This window comes from Mchenga conophoros, linkage group LG12 (assembly GCF_057382185.1).
Source record: "Mchenga conophoros isolate Kocher_MC1m ecotype Shallow Benthic linkage group LG12, M_conophoros_male_GT1.1, whole genome shotgun sequence".
Taxonomy (NCBI): domain Eukaryota; kingdom Metazoa; phylum Chordata; class Actinopteri; order Cichliformes; family Cichlidae; genus Mchenga; species Mchenga conophoros.
In genome coordinates this window covers 18,492,080-18,517,541 of record NC_140537.1, presented here as the reverse complement: position 1 = coordinate 18,517,541, position 25,462 = coordinate 18,492,080, and the positions used below count along the sequence as shown (strand labels likewise).

Genomic DNA, 25,462 nt, shown 5'->3' with positions numbered 1-25,462 from the left:
ACGGCCTCTCCTCCAGCCCCCACCTTCTGTTCTTTCCTCCATCACGCTCTCAACCCCGTTCTCTCCTCCACAAGCTTTTAACCCAGACAAACTAGGAGCGTGTGAAGTCTTTGTAGCAATCTCTGAATGCTTGTGGCGTACAATTTACAGAGAAGTGAAACACGAGAATCTATTTTAGGATTTGGCTTTCTGAGTCTGAGATTACAAAATTAGATTCATCTCATATCTAAGCTCTCAGTATTACCAGAACCATGAGCCGCAGAGGTAATAGGGAGTAACTGACAGGGTCAGTTACTTATTTGTACTTTGTCTTTGATGGCTTTGTGCAAAGTGGAAATGTTTGTACACTTCTGTCAGAGAAACACTTATCTCTCCCGCTCCCGCTCATTATGAGTTGGTATTTAAATGTCCTGTTTGTATTGAAATGGTTTTGCCACTGCAGGATAAAGAAGATTAATGCAGCGAGAGGAAAGCTTAATAAGGAGCCGAATACGTCCCGCTTTTCTATATTATGAATACAGTACGTGCACATATACAGCAACCTGCTAACAGTCTTCGTCCAGCTGTGCTGATTTAACTGTATGCAGCGAAGACTCGTTTAATCTTTGCAGCCTAAGGGAGGTGTTGTGTCTTTGTGTATACTGTATATTTAGAGGGCAGAATTCAGAATTCAACTCACAGTCATGAGGCGGATAGTGCTACGGCCCATGAACCCCACAACAGGGCAGCTATCATTAAAGCTTAAAGATGCAACAAGAACATTAAAAAGTGCTTTTCTGTCTACAGGAAGTTTCCACATACCTGTAGGAGGTTTGTTTACTTACTCATGAAAACTTAAACAATGCACTGTATGCTTCATGTGATCACGCTGAACGTGAACATCTTGTCATATTACTACAACTCAGTTGGTAGCATGATAAAATAGCACATGGCCTGGTAAGGAGACCAGGGCAGTGCTGAGAAAAAATCAAGTTGAATTGTGTCAAGTTCAGCAGTCAGAGAAAAATGCACGTGTGATGCAATTAAGAACAAATTAAAATCTGTTTCACGTATTACAGGCATAATAACAGTCAAAATTGCACTGGGGCAGTCAGTCCTGCATATGTTAATTGGTAATGTTAATGGCTCTCATTGCTAATGAAACTTAGCATTAAATTGAATTTGTTATCACTGTTTTAGGCGTGTGTTGTTTGATTTTAATCTCACCTTTAAGAAAGAAAGACCACCATCCAATGTACGATTTATGTCACAGCTACCCTGAATTACGAGTATTGGCAATTACCAAAACCCTTTTTTCATGTTTTTGTAATGGTTAATCCACCAGTATGTGCAAGCGCTGAAATCGAAAAGAGATTTTTAATGCTAAAATCGAATTATTAAAATACAGGAGACAGAGCTGGTGGTGTTAAGATTTTAGTTGGGAGTAGGGATGTTCCTGGTGACTAATTTCTTAGTCACAAGGGGAAAAAACTGACTGAGTAGTTTAAAACCACGAAACACTGAGATATTAAGTTAAATTTGAGAACCGTTTAATGGAAAATGTCAAAAACTAATAACAAAGGTATTTTAAACCATTTGTCACATTCTTCAATAATGCTGCTTAACTGTGGAAAAGGAGGAAAAGAGGAAGACCTCAGAGGTGGTTCATGTAGAGAAGGAGGACATGCAGAGGGTTGGTGTGACAGAGGAGGATGCTAGAGAAAGAGGCAGTCGAAAGAATAAGATTATATACACAATACTGTAAAAAACATAAAAGACGCCTTACAAATCTGACAATTACACTCGTCAGTCATCTGCAATTGTACAGTTTTTACCACTGGATGTTTGATGTATTTTTGTAAGAATTCAATCCAAACAAAGCCACCTAATGTCACAGTGTACCTTTTTGTGGACTGATATACATTGGACTGAGTAATCACAGCAGACAGTTGAACCACTGTGGATGTTTGTAGACTGTTCCTGCTGTTTGCTGATGCGAAGTCAAATAAGGGAGCCATTACACAGAGAAATGGCCCATTTGCTTTGAGTTATGTATGAGTTATCAGAGAGGCAGCTGGTGACATGTAATACCGTCTGAAAACAGCATAACATGCCAAATGGCAAACACTTTTATATACTGGTTCAAACCACCTGTCTCCAAAAAAGATCTTTAATCCAAAAAGCACACATGAAATTACAAAAAAAAAAAAAAAAAAAAAAAAAAAAAAATGAGGGATGAGACTGCAGGCAGACAATTTCCAGACAGATGGTTCAGTGAGTACAGCACCTCTTTACTGAGAGCAAAAATGAGCCTGTTTGTGTTATGATACCTTTCTAAGCTTAAAGATGTGCCACTGCACACAGAGGTGAACTGGCTAAGCCTATTTCATAAAATGAACCACTGGTCTGAGTCTCGCTGAGCTGACGAAGTTTTTTTTCTTTTCTCTGTATGACAGCACATTGTCCCAGTACCATGAAAGTGAAAATGATAGCATAAAAAAAATTAATTGCAACATATTTACGGCTTTACAAATTACCTTTAAATTTCTGAAATGTGAATATCATATATCAGATATATTTGTTTATTATTGTAAAAATGTCAGCATATAAAACCAACATGAGAAAAAGTTTTATTGTAAATAAAACAGAAATGCATGACACACGCTCACGCAGGATTAGTGACTGGCTTGGGTGACAAATACACAGTATATATCTGGGGAAGTGTTAGCTTGTCCATAAATGTACACTTCATTGTTAGGTGATTTGTTTGATAAAATACTGTTGTCACTAACTCTAATCAGCTCAGATTATATTGTTGTATTATATAATTTAAGGGAACAATAACTCACCTAATGTTACACCTCTGTTTATGTTACCTAAGGAGGTCTCCTGCTCCACGAGTGAATTATGACTCATTCTCTTCTCGTTCCTCCTCGTGGATGCGCACAAACCCACGCACCAGCGCTCAATCAACTTCACTTTTTCCTTGTGATGTTGTTTTCTACTCCACAGTGCAGTACAAATGATCACTTTTTGTGTTTCGGTTACCATCTGTCTTACGCAGCCATGTTATATAGAATTATATAGAATCAAGTCTACAAGCTAACAAGCTCCCTGCATTAGCACGCAGACCGAGATGTGCGTACTCCTACAAATTTCAGTATGGCTCGTGCACACACACACTCACAGATAGTGGATCCTCCTTTCTTACACCTTTTGTGACCGGGGTGGTGGGATGTCAGAAGGTATAAATGGCTGCTGAGTTCTCACACACTGAAAGGAAGGTTTGCAGGCAGTTTGAAGCTGCCCTGGAGCATTTAGCATACAAAAGTCAATGTCACAGAGGGAAAGCATAACAGGCTGGTCAGTGTGGCTGTGACCGTTCACACTTGGGCGTAAACATTTTTTCTCTTTTAATTTGACTGGACTATACTGATTTCAAAAGTCCTAAATGTCAAAATAAGAATCAAATGCAGTCGCCTGAAAGAAAAATCTTCATGTGCCGTGTGTCTTTGTCGCAGCGAGTCAGCTGGTTGGCTGGTCAAAGCACATCTTACAGCCAAAATGAGAGGGAAGCAGTAACTCACAGTGAATTGCAAACACACAAATTTGAAAGGCAAACAGTTATACATGCCATGAACATTGCATGCATTAAACATCCTCCCCTGCACTCTTCTCACTCCTTTCTCTCTCATCTTCCTGGCAGCGCTCTCGAATGAAGCAATGCTGCATGTAACTGAATTTAAATTCTTTGTTGCTAAAAATAAATAATTTTGTTTGTACATCTTATCTAGCGACACCAGCAGTATCATTTCCATTTATCCGGTGAATGCTAATGTTGCTAAAGTTAGCATTTCAGCATGTCTGGTAAGCCTCGATCGTGTTAATTTAAGTCAATTTTAATTGCTACGGTGCCAAACATCGCTGGCATTTCACATTCAGGGAGTAGGGGTCCTTGTGTTTTTTCCCTGGTATTTTCCCAAAGTTCAATAAGCAATTTTTGGTAGCAAAAAGAAAAAAATAGATGAAAACAAAAGGCGAATTAGAAATCTCCCAGACATGACAAGTTCTGGCTGTCAAACTTCAACCTTTACCCTCAATTGAACCTCCAAATGTGGACTTGGACTCTATCAGCCAAACCTGACAGAATGGCAGCATGAGAAGTTTTATCCATAAATGTATCCATATTAGATACATAATAAATCAGAGCGCACGACCAGTATATCGGTAGGGTGGATGTACTGGCGAAAATAAGCTGTTTGCTGATATTTCAGCATCAGAATTTCTAACAGGAGATAAATGAACAGTTCAAAAGTAAAGAAGAGACACTTCTCATTTCTTCATATTACTTGTCATCTTTAAAGTGATGTTGAACAAATGTTTTCCAGACTTTCTGATGTTCTTTCTTTAATTGTGCCTGGCCATTTTATGAGGAATGTACTTTAGTGGGGTTAAGTTTATTGGTGATTCTAAATTGCCCATAGGTGCGAATGGTTGCCTGTCTCTGTGTGTTAGCCCTGCGACAGACGGGTCCAGGGTCTACCTCGCCTCTCGCCGTATGACAGCCGGGGTAGGCTACAGCCTCCACGTAACCCTGATAACGGCAAGTGGAAGAGAATGGATGGATCTTTAGGCACTTTGTTACTAGGAGCCTTTCACAAAAATGGATAATTTGATCAATTCAGTTTTATTTACAGTATATAGCGCCAAATCACAAAAACAATTGTCTTAAAGAGGCAGCTGTATAAGGTAAAGAAAAAAGAAACGAGTGTAAGGGAGAAAAACCAACAACAATACAAAGAAAACAGAGAAAAGCAGTGTGGGACAGAAAATGGAGCATAAGAAAGCCAACATCCAAAGAAGAGCTTTGGATTATGGACAAGAAGCCTGCAGAACTATTCCTGAAGACTACTTAAAGAAATTACTAGAAAACTGCCTAAGAGAGTTCAGGCTGTGTTGAAGAATAAAGGTGCTCATACCAAATATTGACTTTTAATCTCGTTGGAATTGTGCAAACTCTGATGGTACAAATATCCAGGCTATACCAAACTTGCTTTGTATTATGCGCCTCAGGCTAGGAAGATACTCCAGATGTCTAAGGAATGGTCCTTCATATTCTTCATATCATTTTATTTTCCACTTTATTTCCTTATTAAAAAATATTTTTTAAGGTTTTAGAACATTGCACTGCATTTTTTCCCCCATTTTCCTAGAACAATACACAGAAATGAGGGGTGGCTAAAGACTTTTTCACAGTACCGTATCCTATAGCCATAATTTATTAAAATACTGGTGGTGGTCAGCGGTACCCCTCAGCTTCCTGGTAGATACACTTACATTACTAATTTCAAAATGCTAAGTGACTTTCTTCTCGAGTAACCGCATCTACAAGATTTGAGAAAATCTGACCTTTGACCTCAACCTTGAGGTTAAGGTCACTGAGATTCTAACTCTTCCGAGATTTTTAGTAGCTACACCTATGGTATCAACTTAAAAGTCTTACTCGTTCTTGAGTTATTGCATTCACAAACTTGGGTGTTCATGTTGCCCGCCTGCCTGGCAGGGTGATGGCAATATCGCATCGCTTTACGGAGTAAAAACTATTTGATAAATTAGTAGTGAAATATGACCATCCGCCTTACAGTCACAGCTTGAAACAAAAAAACCTGCAAGGTCAGCTTTTTTTAGATCTCATTCATCCAATCCACAACTTCAAAGCACAGCTCCATGCTTTAAAGGAGAAAGTGCATATTCAGATTATTAAATGATTATTTAATTTCCATTCTTTGCTCTAAAGCAAAGTCAGACTTTAATCAAAGCAACCGGCTTAGAGCACAAGCACTGCTATCTGAAAAGGCCTCTTTCAGAAAACTTGGAGCACATACTGTAGCCATAAAACAGATGGAGCCTCACTTCAGCATGTCAAGTTGAGTCTAAATGGTTGCACCGATGCAGGGAATTGGTCATGGCAAAAGGAACAGGAAAGAAATCAACCATGGTCATCTGGATCATTTAGAGCTATTACACGGCACGGAGAACATCATCTGTAGCCAGATGCTTCCCATGTCAGAATGAGTGAAGTGTGGGAGTTGGATCCACACGCGTAAAAAATGGTCTTGATGGTGCACTAGTAAGGGACTTGGGGAATTTCACACTCTGTTTAATGCTCACTGTGGCTAGACATCTGATGGACACTTACTCACAACGAAAAATCTAAAGCATTCTGTCTCCTTGTGTGATCTTGACCGAACTCAAATCTGTAACTCACTCTGGTGGGAAGAGAACTCCTTACTGTTGAAATATTAAGCAGGCGTAAAAAATGTAAAATGATTTAATAACCTAAAGAAAGGTTTTCCATTTTATCGCTGATTACTCTTTCTGGAGGTAGTGCAAACGAGGTTGCAGTTTAAAAAATAAATGTTTACTCCGAGTGCTGCACTTATATCTCATCATACCACTTTCCCCGCTTCCTTCTCCTCCTTCTCACACGGTATATGAAATATTCATATCAAATTCTCACACATATGGACATATATAAACACACAGTGCACAAAATGGAAGAGAAGGAGGACATCGTAAGCAATAAAAAGAGGAAGTGATGAAATTAAAAAACACATTTATGGACATAAGTGCATACTGCAGTATCATATCTACACAGCCACAGCTTGGCTTCAGACTATTCTAAATTTATCATGATACTCTAGCATGTAGCAGTCCTCCTTAAATCCAGTCCATACTCTCCGGAGTGGATATCATGTCTGATTTAAGTGTACAGATGTGAGTAGCGGATGCCCCTGTGTGCCAAGAGATGGCTTCCAAACACGATGAAACCACAAGATACACATGCAAAACACAGCGAAACTCTGCTGCACCGATTTAAGATCTGGCACCTTCACTTCTGACAATTCCTGCAGAACCGCGGCATGCTCTGCTGCCGACTCATGAATCAATCATCCCGGGATAAAACAGACAAATGCATCCTGCGTTAGGTCAGAAGGAATGAGAGAAACAGAGGAAGAAAGAGAGAGAGGATGTGGTGCTGAAGGATAAGATGGCTTCATTTGATAATAAGAACAAATGAGTTATTTTACACAGATTTTAGACCTGGACATTTAAGGATGTGGTGGGAGGGAGGAAACGCTAAAAAGAACACAACCAAATGAAACAGAGAAGCAGATGGATTTACCATTCCTTCTATAACTTTATTTGGAAGCTAATTGAATCAGCACACTAGCTGCAGGGAATCTGAACAAAATAGAGCCAAGAAAGAGTCGTATTGGACAGGGTGGAAGTGAGGCTCGGACGATAACGCTTCCACTGAATTTACATCGGGCATGTTTTCGGCTAGTGTGCAAATTGTTTTTGAGTTCATGGATAATGGTGTCAAAATAATAGAATTCGCAACATCCATCCATCCATTTGCTTCCGCTTATCCTTTTCAGGGTCGCGGGGGGCGCTGGAGCCTATCCCAGCTGTCATAGGGCGAAAGGCGGGGTACACCCTGGACAGGTCGCCAGTCTGTCGCAAGACTAACACATAGGGACAGACAACCATTCACACCTAGTGGCAATTTGGATTATCCAATTAACCTATCCCCACAAGCTGCATGTCTTTGGACGGTGGGAGGAAGCCAGAGTACCCGGAGAGAACCCACGCAAACACGGGGAGAACATGCAAACTCCACACAGAAAGACCCCGGCCTGATGGTGAACTCAAGACCTTCTTGCTGTGAGGCAACAGTGCTAACCACCGTGCCACCGTGCTGCCCAGAATTCGCAACATATGTGAGAAAAATGTTTTATTTTTGAATCAACAGTTACTTTTTATGTCTATTCAGATTATATTATAGTTGGGTAGCCAGCAGTTACATATGCAGTAGCAGATGTGTCCCATCTGACATGCTTTTTCTACTGAAGTCTGATAAGAGCCCAGAGCGATTCCATTTAATATTCAACAAAAAAAAACAAAACAAAAAAACTTCCCCACTTGTAAAATCATTCACGCACCGCCCGTAGCTACACGGTGCAAATTTCAATTTGCCTTTCTGCAACTGAGATGGCACGTCAGCGCTGGCAGTGGGATTTGGAGCAGCGGTCATCTGTTAACATGGCTTTCAAAGTCAGAACCAGCAGGCAGTGCCGCAGCCCAAGTTTAGGCAAGCACGACTAACAAATAAAACTAAGCAAAATAAATATTTACGCAGAAAAAGGATCGGCTAATATTATGTTGGATAAAATCCCCATCGACAAGCGTGGCTGCAACCTGGCAGATCACTGTTCATAGTTCATGGTTATGTGCTTCTCAGCGGCATCTGAAACAGAAACCGATCGGAGATGTTTTCCCTGTAGCAGTCGCTTTCTTCAATTAGTTCAGAAAGAAAACTTAGCTACAGGCGCCGCTCCTATCGATTCGGTTTTGTATTTAGTGCAGTAGGACAAATAACGATAAAAAGCTGCACAGCCGGGAAAAATAAAGAATGTGATTAGAATGCTGAATAGTCCAATCTGCAGGGACAAGTGCCTTTATCTAGTTTCAACCAGATCAATATGACAGTAATAAAAAAAATGCTGGATTAAGAGGACACCACGTTTGTGCTGCCTAATATTTGTTGCAAAAAAAATCTTCCACTGCAGAGGGGATCATACTTGAAGGACAGAGAAGACAGCGACTCACCCTTTAAAGTTCCCAGTGAGTTCTTACTGTCTCATGCAAGTATTTGCAACAAAGTGCTGGTCTTTTGTTCTTGAAATAAAGACATGATCATTGCCATGCTAGACAATAAGAATCCCTCTTAAATCCTTTCATGCCACAATGCCTTTGCTCTCTCAGTTGCAGCTTTTCTGTTTTTTTTTTCTGTTTTTTTTTCTTTCCTTTTTTTTTTTTTTTTTAGAAAGGACACACTTCATCTTTGCTGCATAAACACTCAAGAAGAGATGAGAGTTTCAATGGGACAAATTAAAGCCATTCTCCTCTGTGGATGGATGAGACAAACACCCAGCTAATTCTATTGATTAAAAGAAATAGAGTTTGCAGTCAGCAGCGCTGTATTTGAAGCAGCAATTTGATTAGGAAGCCGCGCTCGGCAAAATTGGTGAAATGATAATACCCGGTTTGATTATATCAAATGCAGGCTCACAGGCACTGTGCAGGACTCAATCTTGCATCACATTTACTTATTGTGCGCTCTTGTCTTTGACCCACATGAGAAAAAGTGTGAAGTGTCAACGTGTAAAATGCTTTATGAACGAACACTGTGGGTGATTTTCTTCAACAGTATATTAATTAATGCACTTTATTACAAGTGCATTTTGAATTGCACTATAAATTACACTCATAGAGGTTTAAAAATTGATGAATGCTTTTAAAGAGTAAATAAAAAATTGCAGGATTATAATCATTCACTACTATATCTGAAATTAATTTACTGACTTTAATGTAATTTTTCTGCTCCTATTACAAAATTCACTCTAATGAAACAACGGATATCCGCAGATGTGTTTGTGTGTTTATTTAGACTTTTGAGATGCACTGATGCTGTCAAACCAGGTAAGTGCAGTGCCTTCTTTTGGTGGGATATCACACGCCTTTTTTGAGATATCATTTTAATTCCTTAGTTTATAAATACAACATTACCAACTGCAACATTGACCTTTACTGAGGTTAACCTGTCTGTGAGAGTGGGTGAGATAAAGACAAGCTAAATGACAACATAACAACATTTATTTGATCTTATTTACCACTGTTTGTTAGGAAATGCAACCCATTAAAAAGTTACACTTTCTGGTAAAAATCATGAATACTGCTTTTAGCAAAATGTTTTTTTAATCTAAATATTTGCTTACTGAGTGTCCTGAGTGCCTTTAATCATCTATCCATCTATCTATTTGAACAAGTCACCATTCTGTCTCAGGGCGTACACAGAAAAGCAACCACTCACGCTCACATTCACATCTATGGCCAATTGAGAGTCACCGGTTAACCCAACATGCATGTCTATGGACTGTGGGAGAAGCTGCAGTACCTGGATAGAATAAGCAAACCCGGGGCCTCGTTGCTGTGAAGCAATGACGCTGTCTGCCACACCACCGCCCCTGTAATAATCAACCACCCACAGCAAGCAGGGTTACTATGACTGAACACTGAGAACATTAACGAAACCGAGAGTGCTTCATGAATCTCAAGATGAGGATAAGGCGAGAAGAAGAACATCTGAGTAACAGCTGAGCAACAGACTGTTCATCCCATTTAAACGTTGGCTTGTATCTATCTGAAGTGGTGCTTGTACTGTGCCTAGCCTTAACACGACAAGACTAATCTCTCACATTCATCCTGCTGGGAGTCTCCTCCGGTACTGTATAACCACTGCCATTCCTTTTTGGTGCTGATAGACTTTGGATTCCAGACGTGCTTCATATTAAGAGCATTGGACCATGAATTAAATATATCCACTTGCCTCAGATGAACAGTGCTTAGTGGCTTTTACGCTTCTCTCTCTGGAAATCTTACTTGCTTAAAAGCCATTAATACTGTACGAAATGCCTTAAGTATGCTAAGGTAGTATTGCCATTGTCTCCATGACATTGAGGGATCCTTTAAACTTTTGAAGTGTTTCTTAAGTATGCAAATCACAAAGAGGTACTCAATAGAGTGAAAAGTATTTTTTTTTCCAGTAAAAAACATAGCAGTATAACCGGATCACTAACTCCTGCTACAATATGACTTTTTAAGGTCCACGAATTAAAGCAATGCTCATTTAAATCGAGAAGACTTCAGACAAAAAGCTCAGCTAACCTGCTTCTTTTCATGCCGGTAATGTCTTCTTCTTCCTAGGTCAGGACTGCTCTTTCAACATGGATCATTTCTTGTGATTTAAACAAGGAAATGGTCAAAACCACCAATTACTGCTATCAACAACCATATACAAAGTACTGAGTCAAACTGTTCACATAGCCTGGTATTTATTTCATACTGATTCATGAATGAAGGTAATAGATAAAAAATATAAACCAGAACTTGATGATGCAATCTGCTGTCCTACTGTCTCGCTATTTTCAAGGTGGCAGACTGGAACTTTGTCAAAGCCAAAAAGCTGGAGAGGGAAAACTATCTCCTGGCTGGCCTTCATCATTTTTAGTGAGCATTGACTACACAGACTCATTTAGCCAATGTCAAGAAATAAATGGCTGCAACCCAATTCTGTCATATACCTGTAGTGCTTTATGATAATTTCCAACTTCCCAAACCTCCTGTACTGGTAGTATCAATCCAAATTCTTAGGATCAACAGAGAAGATGAGAGTGCAATAACTTTTTTTTTAAACTGATACTTGATTTCTGCACATAATATTGGCATTGAGGAAATGTGTGCTTGTAAACTAGTGCTACCTTGATCTCAGCTCTCTTTGGCAGTTCTTTAACTTGTTACCCCATCTTTGTTTGTAATCGCCCAATGTGTTTTCTCCTCGGTCCCACGTGCTCCAACAGAGAGGCACTTCTCCCCCCCATGAGTACCCAGTACTTCACCTGCTGCACTTTCAATATTTACCTCATCAGCATCTGCCTAAGTAAACCCGCACTATCATAGTTCACACTAATTATGTGTGCTCTGCTCTGCATGTTAGTTTATGGTTGCTCATTTTTCTTTCTTTTTTTTTTTACGATCCTGCAACATCAATGCTCTTCATTCAATAAGCCCGTGTTACAAACTAAACAGTGATAATATCTGGGCAAATCTGTCTAATACAGAGTAAACAGATGGATTGGTGTGATTTACTTACAGAAACCACAGAAACTCTGAAGCACTGATGCTGTGTTTGAATCCATAAATGCTAATGCTAGACTCTAGGTTTAGATGTAAATAATAATATCAGACACAGGCCTATGGTTTTCTTTGGTTTTCTTATTTTTGATGATTGCTCACAAGACTAAAGAAAAAATGTTTTCTTCTTGTTTTTGTTTCCACTAAAACAAAAACCTTGCAATGATTAGCTTTGTTGAGGTTGAATCTCCATTAATAGCATTACTTCATGTATCTGATTTTCATTTGGTCAAAGGACCTTAAAGGATACATATTTGATTTTATTTATTTATTTTATTTTCCTTGTGACACTGAGTGGAAAGACACTACAAAAAAGGTTTATTATTTAAAATTGTGTCAAATAAATGTGTTTATGTTAAGTAAGTGTGGTGTCCATTGTGTGCTGGAAGCCTTATTGTTCCTGTGGTGGAGCAGCTACTACCAATCTCCTTTACGAAACTAGCCTCGGACGGGGGATATAGATATTTGGGACGCATTTGATTTCTTGTAACCTATTTCTAGAGAAACTGTGATTCTGGGTTAAACATCGGGGTGAAATTGATGACACCGACACCTAGTGAACTGCCCAAGGTCAACAGTCCTGATTTCCACGCATTAAAGGTTTGGCGTAAGTACAGATTGCGTTACACCTGCATCTTATTTTCATTTTTATTCTTAAAATTTACAGCAATAGGAAAATGAAAAGGATTTCCATTTATTGTAAATAACTACTTGTGGTCCACTTGCAGTTTTTTCACAGCCTACCAGTGAGCTGTGACCCATGCTTTTGGAGTAGTTGGTCAAGCACATGGTGACTCATCAGTGTAAAAAGGATATGATGTTACAGCTGCTACAACACCACTGCATTAAAGAAACAGTGTATATATTAGCAACAACCACTGTTTGCCGAGTAAACCATTAGCGCCATTATTAAAAAGAGAGTTACTGTACTTCTTTCAAAGTTTTCACACAAACCTCGCTCACTCTGCATCATCAGAGGCAGAGGTGATTATCAGGGTGCCACAGCCGCACACCACACGTATTCATCATTTTAAGGAGATAATTGGGTGTGAAAACCATGGAGACGGGGGATAACAAATGAACCACAGACCGGAATTGCGTTCATAACTTGTTTTGTAACCTTTGCTGGATACAAATAAATCTAACAAGTTGCAAACTAAGTGATGTATTTTGTGCTATCTATGTCTACACAAGGCCATGCTTACACTTGTTTCACTAATGTACTGTATGGTTACATTTAATGATTATTTACTTGAGCCCATTGCAATGTAGTTACCCAATATTAGGAATAATCTAAGAAAAAGTTGCAATTCCTTTGTAGAAGAGTTTTACATTCCTATTTAAATTCCTGAAGGTTCTGTGACTTCTAAGTGCAAAGGCATGTCAATACCAATACTGCAGCTGAGTGTCAACAAATAACCAACATACAAATAGCAAGAAAATGTAAAACCTCCTCAGTGCCGCCTATGACAGAGATACAAATGGAGAATTCAAAACTCTTGCCAAGTCATTTGTTAACCGCAACCAAATTAAATATGAGGGAAGAGACAATCCCACTTCATTCCAGCCTTGTGTACTTGTTTCTCTGGGGCTTCTTTATCATAATCCACCATAAAAACTCTCCACAGTCCCGAGCAGTGCTTGTCAGAAAATTTGCAGTACACTTGTTGCTTTAACAGAACAGTTATGAAACTGAAAAGTAGTAACTGTCTCTCTATCACGTTCTCTCTGCAACATGGACATTTTAATGTGCATAATTAACTAATCAGCTTATGCCAGCTCGAAACATTTGGCAGCCTCGTCTGACAGCTTCAGCTCCTCTCTTGAAAACATCTTGAAATTTTCTGGTTTAGTCTCCCCGTGTGTAATTTTATCCCCTGTCAGAACAGAATAGCTTCAACTTGGAAGGTGACCAAAAGGTCCAGCTCTTGGTGATTTTTTTTTCTTTACTTAAAAGCTTTTTGTCGCAAAATGAAAAGGAATATAATAGCCTTAATATTTTTTATATTAAGGCTGTTGCTAACTTCAGAATGTTAACTGTGCAGTTAGATCAAATGATGATAATAGACGTGCTTACTAGGTGGGGAAATGTCTTACTATTTAGGGCTCCACATTGGTTGGTTGATATGCTCTCTCCAGAACAAAGTCTTACAGGCTTGACAATTGCCTGTGTTACTTTGATAAGGAAGAAGGCGCTAGATCAGTGGCCCTCCAGGTTTCAGCAGTTATTTTTGTGTAAAATATATCTATTCAATTTCAGATTCGCCCACCCTAATGTAGAGTGATAGATTAGGTCTAACTTTACAAACATTTACAGCTGCTGAACATTTACTTTGAGCTGTCCTCAAACTAAATGGCTGCATTTCTATTGCAAACAACAGTTTAACAGCACAGTAATTTGTGCTGTGATTTTCCAGCAACTTTCTCTAGGACTCGCTGTGTCTTTGAATGTAAATGTGTTAGGTTTGGCATATTTGGGCATAGTTGGTCTAAAAACTGTTTTACTTAGCCACGGCTGAGGTAATGCTACAGATATCTCAGCTTTGGGTACTGAGTGGTGATTATTTATCAGTCTGAACATAGTAAACTGTTCCTGTACTGAGTGCAAGGTGACATCAGGCTTGACAAATGTGCATTTATTGTTACCTCCCTCCTACCCATTGTCACAGCTGATTGACCTGGAATGCCAATATCTATTAGAAATGTGTGGGTATTCTGATAAGAAAAAAAGGCCTTCTGACAAAATCTGTGCATCATCATGTCTTTTCTGTTGTATACATTAAGCCAGACCTTCCATAAGTGTGTGTGTGTGTGTGTGTGTGTGTGTGTGTGTGTGTGTGGGGGGGGGGGGGGGGGGGGGGGGGGGGGAACAAAACGCTTGGACACTGCTAGCACGGGGCGCCCACAGAAATGCAAAGCAGGAGATGAAGCATTGCTGAATATGTTTCCAAACCAACTTCATTCTAAGCCAAAGACTAGAAAATATGGTGAAGCATATCTTCCCTTTGGTTTCACCTGCACAAGTGCCGAGGTAGGTCTCCCCTGCAGGTTCTCCCTGTGTCGGGAGCAGCGCCGGGCTGTTCAGATCACGGACAAACAGGATCCCACAGTTTTTTATGTTTTTAAACCCATTTTGCACAGAGAGGCATTTTTTTGAAAAATGTATTGATAGCAATGTTGAATATTATTACACAAGAAAAAAAACCCAACTACATGTAAAATAATCACACCGTGCCGCCTCTGCCTTTCTAAATGGAGGGACAGTAACTGCGTGTGTATGTAAGCGTGTAAAACCTGAAGATAGTCAGATTAACAGTATTTTGTCTCTATCTGCCATTCTGCAATTCATCTCATGTAAACAAAAACGTGCGCACAGCGTGACGTGAAAAAAGGCACATACCTTTGACGTTGCGTGATGAACTCTGTATTCCTCGTTGACATGTAAACGCAAAACGTTTTCGGTGATTCAAAACGCCGTTTACGTGTGGATGAAATAAATGCGTTTTCAAAAATACCCGTGTAGGTGTGGACGTAGCGTAAAAGAGTTAGTAGTTTATTGTATTACTACCTGTAATTTATTGCAGATTACTTGTATTTGCTTAATTGTTTACTAAATGTTTGAGGTGTGAAATAAACCGCAATGGAGCAAAATATGGGCGTGTGTGGTTGGAGGATGTGTTTGTGCGTGCGCGCGTGCATGCGCGAGAAGGGGTGCGCAAACATTTTTCTTGTAAAACAAGGGGGGCCCAGCAAAAAAGGTTTGGGAACCACTGCATTAAGCAATCCATATTATATATTAATTATGTACCCTGATGCATAAAGAGGGTTTTTCACTGTGTCCAATCTGCAAAAGAACAGTTTTCTTGATTAATAGGAATACTTATTTTATCATTAAGGTTGATTAATTCCATTAGTCTGTGAGGTTTTAAGTCATTCAGTAACGCCACTCTGAATCAATTATTTGCCATGGCAACGAGTAGAAAGAAGACAGTGATTATAGCAGGAGCTTAACAAATGCATATAAGATGATCGCTAAATATTCAAAACAGTCATTACCAACAGCCTCATCAACATACTTTACAGTACAGAACTCTTAAATGTCGACTTTTAAAAGCTGGATATTGTATCTGCTCGTGTGCACAGAAATGGTTCTTGGCAATGGAAGCCATTGATTTTCTCACTTCATCTGTATGGCATCTCCTCTTTCCCGCCAGCACAGCATGTAATATGAGACTGCAAGTTTTCTTTTACCCAAAGCAATCAATTTTGCTTAGCCAAACTCCCTAGCATGGATGGAGCCCGCCTAAGTACCTGTCTCCACCGACACACAGCCCTGTGTGCCGTCACCATCTAAAAAAAGCTTTCAGCGTAATAAAAAAACATGTCTGAATCAGAACCCAACCAATCTAATAACAGCTAGACCAGTCGGTATGACTACAGAGCGTTAACTGTGTCACTGATAGGGAGGGGGTATGTGCGAGCAAGTCCGCGAGAAAGGCCAAGAAATCAAAGAAATCACTGATCTTCAATTCCCCGATGAGATAATCCACATCACATTTTCTTCTATGCTATCACTTTCACAGCATGAAGTAAGATCTGGTTTCGCACTTTAAAAGCAAAAAGCGTTTATGACTTTTCTTTTTTGTATGAAAAACAAAAAAAAAGAAAAAATCCAATATATGAGGCCATACGTAAGGGAATTCTAAGCCTGACTGAGCCTTATTGATATCTATCTGAAACTCCCTCAGCCACCATCAATCTCACATATTGTTAAACAGAAAGACTGGGAGGTAAACGTTCACTTAGAGACATGTCTTGTCCCTTTCAGGAGACATGTTTAGCCTTCACTTCTGTAATGAAAACAAATAGATGGGCTGGTTTCATAGAGATAGAAAGCCTTGGACTGCAGCCAGAGATAACAGGGCGCAACTCTTCCAACTGAGGCAGTGTGGGTGTTGGATTCAGAAAGACTGACATGGAAATAAACAGAATTTACAACCTATTACTGACTGTTTCCAAGAAGGATACTGAGAAGCAGCTAACAAAGGTGGTTTTTTAAGAGATAATTTAATTCTCAACTGGCATGAACAGTGAAGTCCTTCCCTATGAAATATAATTGAATCCATTGGCATGCATTACCATGCACAACCATCAATTATTATGCCAGGGAGGTAAGAGCTAATCCTTCATCAGAATGAAAGCCAGCTATCTGCAAGAACAGGGGTGTCTGTTGTTCATTTTGCTGCTAATACATTGATTTATCTCTACAGTAGCGGCAACAGATAACAGACTTGGCTCAGATTATATCTCACCTGTAGCCACTGCGACTGGTCGCTATGACCAGCTGTCCAAGCGTTGACCTTGCCCTGCTTGTCTAAACGGGCTTTCCCAGGCTCCCAAGTGAACATGTCCATGTTGAGCGTCCTGAAGATGCTGGAGGCTGTGACCTGATAGTCCTGGATATGGCCTGACTTCATACCCAGTGGTTCAGAACAGCCTGGCAACAACAAAAACAGATTGGCTCTAAACTGTTTTTTTTTTTTTACATCTAACCCCAGGCCTCCTGAAAATGGATTCAGTGCTGACACTACTTAAAAACAAGAGGAACAACTGTGCAAGAGGCATACTGGAGTGGATTTCCAAATTCCAGTATGATGCATTTATGATAATGATGGTGATTAGTGTATTCAGTTGGATAAAGAAAGCTCACTCACCTGTTAGCTCACAACCGAGCAGCTCCATGCGTAAAGTACAGTGCCTCCTGCAGACTTGGGGGTAAATGCGCACGTACTGGGCTTCAATGGGAGGGGTGAAGGAGTTGGCTGATGGAGCGTTGTTATCGACATTTCCTCTGAAAATCTGTTGCAAGGGATGAAATAACAGCAGATGGGGGGCGGGGGAGGATGGTGAAGCAGATCAGTTTTCAATAATGTGGCAGTCTATCCGCCGCTGTCTCTAGTGTCTACTCCACGCTCAACAAATTGCTGTCATTCAAGGTCAATGAGCTAGAATTACAGGGAAAAATAGACAATTTGTCGCACCATTTGAGCCAGTAATTCATAAGAACAGTGGTGTGTTTTAAATTAGTGCTCCAATTATATCACGTTACCTTCTGGAGTGTTTCATCCAAATCGCTGAAGATAGCCTGACAGAAACTATATGATTGGAGCGAAAGATGTACAAACAAACATAGACATATCATAGCCGTGTCTAGCTTTGACTGAGCAAAACAAAAGAGCTCTAAATTAAAAATATCAAAGCCCAGACGTAGAGCATACAAATCTGACAACATATCTGATAATAAGTTTGGAGGTCTGGTTGTTTCGGAGCTCGGCCAAAGAGAGGACAGTCGTGGCTTGCTGTCAGGAATGATAGAATGCTCTGTGGCCTATTTGGTGGCTGTTCATCCCCAAATAGTATAAAAATTCAATCTAGAAGTCATAAAAGTGGAGGGGGGTAAGGGGCAGCAGGATGGGCCCGGTGTGCGCTAGCTAATTAAAAAGCCATCTCATCATGTCCTCCACCCTGTCCTTGACTGAGTGCACAGTCTCTAGTCGATGTGTGCGCATGTATGAGTGTGTATTTCGTCTGTCTACCACAGAACAAGAAGCAATGGGTGACGATGGATGCGTACACCTATGTCTGTGTGCCCGTACAAGTGTCTCACCATATCCTCATCTTTGCCCTTGACTTTGTATGTTCTCCAGGTCTTCCCGTCATCACTGTAGGCTACTTTGTAAGACTTGACGTACTCTGGGCTGCCGATACGCTTTGCACCCTGGGTAATTAGGCCCGTGACCCTCATTCTCCTCTGCAGGTTTATCTGTGGAGTAGAAAAAAACACAGATAGGCTGAAGATGAAATTCTAGCTTTATTTTCAGACACTGTATATAGAGGTGTAAGTGTCTGTGAGCATGCATGTCATCGAGTTCAGTTCACCCCCTTGTATCTTTTCTGTCAGGGCCATCCATCTTATTCTAAAAGTCTGTGTCCAAATAGAACATTTAATCAATTGTACACCCCATATCCAGTCTGCCCACACTGTGCAAACTGTCAATATGGTGCCAGTGTAAAGCAGCTTGGTGAGCCAAGAGGAAAAAGAGGCACTAAGAAAGAGGAAAATGACGAATGGCTTCCATAGATCCTACTCAGTACCCACAAACCAGATTCATTACATATAGACCAATATCTTCAGTAGCTTTCCCTGACAGCTCATTTTGATAAAGTATATGCTCACCGGCCATTTCATTAGGTACACCTTGCTAGCATAACATTGAACCCCGTTTTGCGTTCAGAACTGTCTTAATTATTTGTGGCAATGATTCAGCAAGGTGTTGGAAGCATTCCTCTAAGGTTGTGGTCCATATTAACATCCTTATTTGGTCTGGCATCTGTACAGTGAACTCCTTGTTCTTTTCAAGAAACCAATCTGATATGATGTAAGCTTTGTGAAATGGTGAGTTAACCTGCTAGAAGCAGCCATCAGAAGACACGTAAACTGCGGTCATAAAGAGATCAACATGGTCAGCAACACTACTCAGATAGGCTGTAGCATTTAAACAAAGCTCAACTGGTAGTATCAGTGCCAAAATGTGCCAAGAAAATATCCCCGCCATCATTGCACTGTTGATAGAAGACAGGATGGGTCCATGCTTTTGTGTTTACACCACATTCTGACCCCATCATAGGAGAAATTGAGACTCATCAGACCACACAGTGTTTCTGCAATCTTCTCTTGTTCAATGCAGGTGAGTTCATGTGAATAGTTGTCACAGTTTCCTGTTCATAGCTGACACCCGGCGTGGTCTTCTTCTGCTGTTGCCCGTCTGCTTCAAGATGTTTTCCTGCATATTTTGGATGTAATGAATGGTTATCTGAGTTACTGTTGCCTTCCTGTCAGGTTGAAGCAGTCTGGCCATTCTCCTGACTTCTGCCATCAACATAGCATTTTCAACCAGAGAAATGCTGCTCACTGGATATTTTCTCTTTATGTGGACCAATGTAAACCCAGTAAATCAGCAGTTTCTGAAATACCTGTCTGGCACCAATCACCTTTCTTACCCTTTCTGATTCTCTGTTTAAACTGCAGGAACTCCTCCTGACCATGTCTAAATGGCTAAATGCTCTGAGTTACTTCCATCTAGGGCTGTTTGATATAACGATATATATCGGATGACGATATAAAAACGTCTATCGTTTCATTTTACGCTATCGTTTGTTTCGTGGTGTCGCAAAATAAACTGTTTACGGCAATATTTTTTCATTATTTTGATGGTCACTGTAGTGGCTATAATAATTTCTTAAAGTTCTCTCTTTCTCTTACATTTAATATAACCACACTACAGACAGACAAGTGTTTGTTTTTATGCGTTGTCGTTAGCAACAACGACGGTAAAACCTCCGCGTGTCCGCTTGTTCCACATAAACCTTTCACAATAAAGCTCAAGATCCTGTTGAGACTTTTCCAAATAAACTGAATCACGTGAAAGATGCAGAGTGTTTACGGATGAGAAGCAAAAAAGAGCCGCCAGGTGCTAAAAATAAACCTTGGACTCAAACGTTAGAACAGGCTTTTCCCTGCAGCACGCCATGTAATAAATACTCGCAAAGAAAACGGCGGCTGTTACAACTTATGTCTAAAAATGTATAGTTTCATGCATCGGTTAAAACACTCGACTCCAGGTAAGCGACGCCCAGCTGGAAACACTTCACGCAAGTCGAGCTGCCCGAGATTCACAGAATTTACAGAAAATGTTACATTTTTATGATTTACATCGTTAACGGACGATAGATGTCTTAATATCGGGATATGAGATTTTGGTCATATCGCACAGCCCTACTTCCATCTGATTTCCACATAAAATATTTGGGTTAATAATAACCAATTACACCAGTGTAACTAATGAAATGGCCAGAGGATGCATTTTCAATATTTTCCTGAACATTTTCTTTTGGCAAAGCAGCAGCATGTTTGACAGCGTGTCGATTTTCTAATCACTGGACTTTCTTGGATACAAAGTCTATATATATATATATATAGAGTGTTTTACAAAAACCGATGGTATTAACGGTGAACTCAAAATAAACAAAGTGTCTCTTTAAGGATCCTGTCTCTTCAATATCAGTGCAGAAGACTTGATGGTGTCAACACCAGCTTGTCTCGGTGATAGTCGCTGACAGAGTTTTACATTTCTGAGGAATACTGATTGACTGGAAGAAACCTCAGCCTATCACACCGGCTGGTTCTTCTTCTCTATTCACAACTGCAGCAAGTTTGAAAGACCTGTGAGTAATATTAGACCCGCCACATCTATGCTTCCCTACAGTCTTTGTCTTCAATCTGTCAGCACTGGTTAAAAAAAATGCCACTCGCCTGTAATTTCTGGTGAGCTTGTATAAAAAAAATGAGACAGCTGATGACAGTTGATGACAGCTAACTTCACTGTGGCAAAACGCAGAAGCCTGTGGTGACTAAGGAGTGATGCTGTGTTCATTGTACTCACAGACACATACTATTTGCCATTTATTACAGTCAATTTTAACACTGATTAAAAAAAACCTGTGTGTGTGTGTGTGGGGGGGGGGGGGGGAGTAGAGCCAGAGGGCACTGGGCAATTCTCAGACCAACATAGCCTCTCAGACTGTGACAAATAAGATAAAGAAAATAAGAGCTGATGACAGTTATTCTTTGTTGGGACTACATTGAAATGAAACAGCGTCATTTTCACTAAAAAAGGCTCATCTATCTCATTCCCTGTCAAAATATAAAAACACAGCTGTCTAACTTTCCATTTCTGTGCAGAACAGATGGGTAGCAGTAGCACACTTCTGAGGAAGTATTTAGGCAAAGGACCATTAACCTGGGACAGCCAAACCAATAAAAGAAATGCAGACTAAAACAGAATTTTAATTACTCCTATGAATTAGGCTGGTTCTGTGTGAGTCAGTGCTGCTGTTATTGTGTCTGTGCATTTCACACAGCAACTTAGTGAAAAGAAAGAAGCCTGCATTTCGCTTTATGTTTGTTAGCTAAAGTCTGTTTAAGAGCACAAACCCTTTAAAAGCCTGTGCCAAAAATGGAACTGGCAGTGCGACTACATTTGCTGTGGTATTCTGCGGGCTTGAGCACATTTTCTGGTAAACGAGTGGTAACATTACTATGAAATAAGGCAATTTACAAGTAAAATATTTGAGAGCACGAGCTCAAGTTATATTCTCCTTTTTCTGTTATTGAAAAAGCAGAAATGCTCTAAGCATTGTCTCCTGACGACATTCGAGATTAGAACATCGCCTCTAACAGATCCAGCGCTGTTTATAATGGTTATCATCTATGCTTGAACTGTCAAAAAAAGAAATAAATATTTTACAGCAGTGATTTGTATCTTAATTTCCACTTTTAGGGCTACGACTCAATTACGCCAATTTTTTCTACACGCTTAAACCAACGTATCATGGTAATTATACATGAGGAAACCTCTTAGAGCCTCGGAGCCACAGTGACCCACACTTTCCAATTCACAGCATTTCTTTGCTCTTCTCATTATTCTCCACAGAGATAGATACTTCTTGCACTAATTAGAAGCCCTGTCACTAAAAGGCCACCGCTGGGGTAATTGGGGTGATTCTTCACATTTTAATTCACCACTCAGAAAAGGACCTCTGTCGCTCGAGTGCTAATAGTGATGCATGTCTTGTTAAAAAAAGAAATGCAAAATAAATATTTACAATGAGAAAACAAAAGAAAGAAATCAGGTACCTAGCAAATTTGTGAGACTATAGCTTTCTATGTTTGTCTAATTTTACAAAATCATAACTTTATAACTATATAAACTATAACTTTATAAACTGCTAGCAAAATTTTGTTGACATTTCTCTGATATGGGTTATATATTATGTATCTGTGCAGTTTAGGGTCATTGCTAATGAGACTGAGTGACTCAGTATTTAGCACAGTTTGATCTTTTTCCCTTTTCTATTACTTTTGGTCTGCAGCTGCAGCTCTCGTCTAAAAAAACAATTCAGATCCGCATTCAGAGGTTGATGTCTTGTAGTAGGATGAGCTTGCATTTTAGATATAGTTTGCTATTGAAGGTTTTTTTTCATTATAATCTAACAAAGAGCATACACTTAGCATACACTGTGTACTCTGTAAATTTGGTTTAGATATAAAATAGTAACACTGCAGCATATTAAAGAAAGAAGTATAGAATGAACTTTTACCCTTTCACAATTTCACTCTCTCTTGTTCCAGACACAGACAGCAACCTGTGTACGAAGCACTCAGTAAAATGAGCCTCTAAAGTAAAAAAAAAATCTACATCAAATATTTTCTGTTCTCAGACTCTATTTGCAAAACAAAGAACATATCCTTTGTTTGCACAGCATGATTCAACCTGTTTTTCCCTGTAATGTTTTCAGTACCGCCAGAAAATGTTCAGCATAACTGTTCGAGAGGCATAAAGAAAATATACATACATACTTAAGGTCATTAACACGGGAGCTTTAATTTTCCCCTCATCCTTTGAGACTGCCTAAAAAAACTATTTTTGAGAATTTAGAGAGCCAAATTCATAATTAAAACAAAAATTCAACCTGTGCTAATACATGTAGATAATTCAGCCATTACTGCTTGTTTTTATCTACATTTGTAGTCCCCTGCCATAAAAATACATGTCAGAAGCTAATTGAGTTATGCATAATGACTAGGACTAAAACAATTTGTCAGCGAATGGCAGCTTGACTCTGAGAAATTATTATAGCCATTTTTCATTGTTTCTTCACATTTTGCAAGCAGAATGGATAATTGAGAAAATCATTAAGAGCACAAGCAGTAATGACATACTTGTTAGCTGGAGCTCAAATCACGATGGAAACTTTGAACATTTAGTTTCTTTCTGCACGTGACACATTCACTTATGTCATATTGGTTTTAATTGACTGGATTCTGATAAATAAAAAAGAAAAACAGGACATTTTTAAAACATATTTTCCATTAGAATCTTTCCAGAGCTCGAAATCTTGCTCTAAGTAAAAACAGGCAGAACTGCATTTATTTACGACAACAACAACCTCCAGGTAAAAACGCAGCTGACTGCAGAACAGCTAGCTTTGAGTCATTTATAGGGAGTGCAGAATTATCAGGCAAGTTGTAAAACTCAATGCATCCCATGATGCATTGAGTTTTTCCTTTCGAGTCACCTTTCTCACTCACTATGTGTTAATAGACCTCTCTGCATTGAATCATATCTGTTATTAACCTCTGTCTCTCTTCCACAGCATGTCTTTTATCCTGTCTTCCTTCTCTCACTCCAACCGGTCGCAGCAGATGGCCGCCCCTCCCTGAGCCTGGTTCTGCCGGAGGTTTCTTCCTGTTAAAAGGGAGTTTTTCCTTCCCACTGTTGCCAAAGTGCTTGCTCATAGGGGGTCATATGATTGTTGGGTTTTTCTCTGTATCTATGAAGCGCCTTGAGGCGACTTATGTTGTGATTTGGCGCTATATAAATAAAATTGAATTGAATTGAATTGAATTGTATTTTTGAGGAATAATTTTATTATTGAACAACAACCATGTTCTCAATGAACCCAAAAAACTTATTAATATCAAAGCTGAATGTTTTTGGAAGTAGTTTTTAGTTTGTCTTTAGTTTTAGCTATTTTAGGGGGATATCTGTGTGTGCAGGTGACTATTACTGTGCATAATTATTAGGCAACTTAACAAAAAACAAATATATACCCATTCAATTGTTTATTTTCACCATCCATCCATCCATCTTCATCCGCTTTGTCCGGGGCCGGGTCGCGGGGGCAGCAGCCTAAGCAAAGAGGCCCAGACCTCCCTCTCCCCAGCCACCTCCTCCAGCTTATCCGGGGGAATACCAAGGCGTTCCCAGGCCAGCCGAGAGATATAATCTCTCCAGCGTGTCCTGGGTCTGCCCCGGGGCCTCCTCCCGGTGGGACATGCCTGGAACACCTCACCCAGGAGGCGCCCAGGGGGCATCCTTGTCAGATGCCCGAACCACCTCAGCTGGCTCCTTTCGATGTGGAGCAGCAGCTGCTCTACTCTGAGCCCCTCCTGGATGGCCGAACTTCTCACCCTATCTCTAAGGGAGAGGCCAGCCACCCTTCGGAGGAAGCTCATTTCTGCCGCTTGTATCCGCGATCTCGTTCTTTCGGTTACTACCCACAGCTCGTGGCCATAGGTGAGGGTAGGGACGTAGATCGACCGGTAAATTGAGAGCTTCGCTTTTACACTCAGCTCCCTCTTCACCACGACGGACCGGTGCAGCGTCCGCATTACTGCAGGTGCAGCCCCAATCCGTCTGTCGATCTCCGGCTCCCTTCTCCCATCACTCGCGAACAAGACCCCGAGATACTTGAACTCCTCCACTTGTGGCAGGAACTCATCCCCGACCCGGAGTGGGCACTCCACCCTTTTCCGGCTGAGAACCATGGCCTCAGATTTGGAGGTGCTGATCCTCATTCCCGCTGCTTCACACTCGGCTGCGAACCGTTCCAGTGCGAGCTGGAGGCCTTCACCCGATGAAGCCAACAGAACCACATCATCTGCAAAAATCAGAGATGAGATTCTGAGGCCACCAAAGCGAAAGCCCTCCGCCACTTGGCTGCGCCTAGAAATCCTGTCCATAAAAATTATGAACAGAACCGG

General features: G+C 40.2%; 1 protein-coding gene across 3 annotated transcripts in view; it reads right to left on the bottom strand.

Annotated features, from left to right (window-relative positions):
• edil3a (EGF like and discoidin domains 3a) overlaps positions 1-25,462 on the bottom strand; it is a 132,071-nt gene that overhangs the window by 22,161 nt on the left and 84,448 nt on the right. For all 3 annotated transcript variants that reach the window (XM_085294147.1, XM_085294149.1, XM_085294146.1), the window contains 3 exons: positions 18,464-18,619; positions 17,511-17,655; positions 17,109-17,293 (listed from right to left, as the gene is read on the bottom strand). In XM_085294147.1, coding sequence (XP_085150273.1) covers positions 17,109-17,293; positions 17,511-17,655; positions 18,464-18,619 — 486 coding nt within the window. The remainder of the gene's footprint in view (positions 1-17,108; positions 17,294-17,510; positions 17,656-18,463; positions 18,620-25,462) is intronic.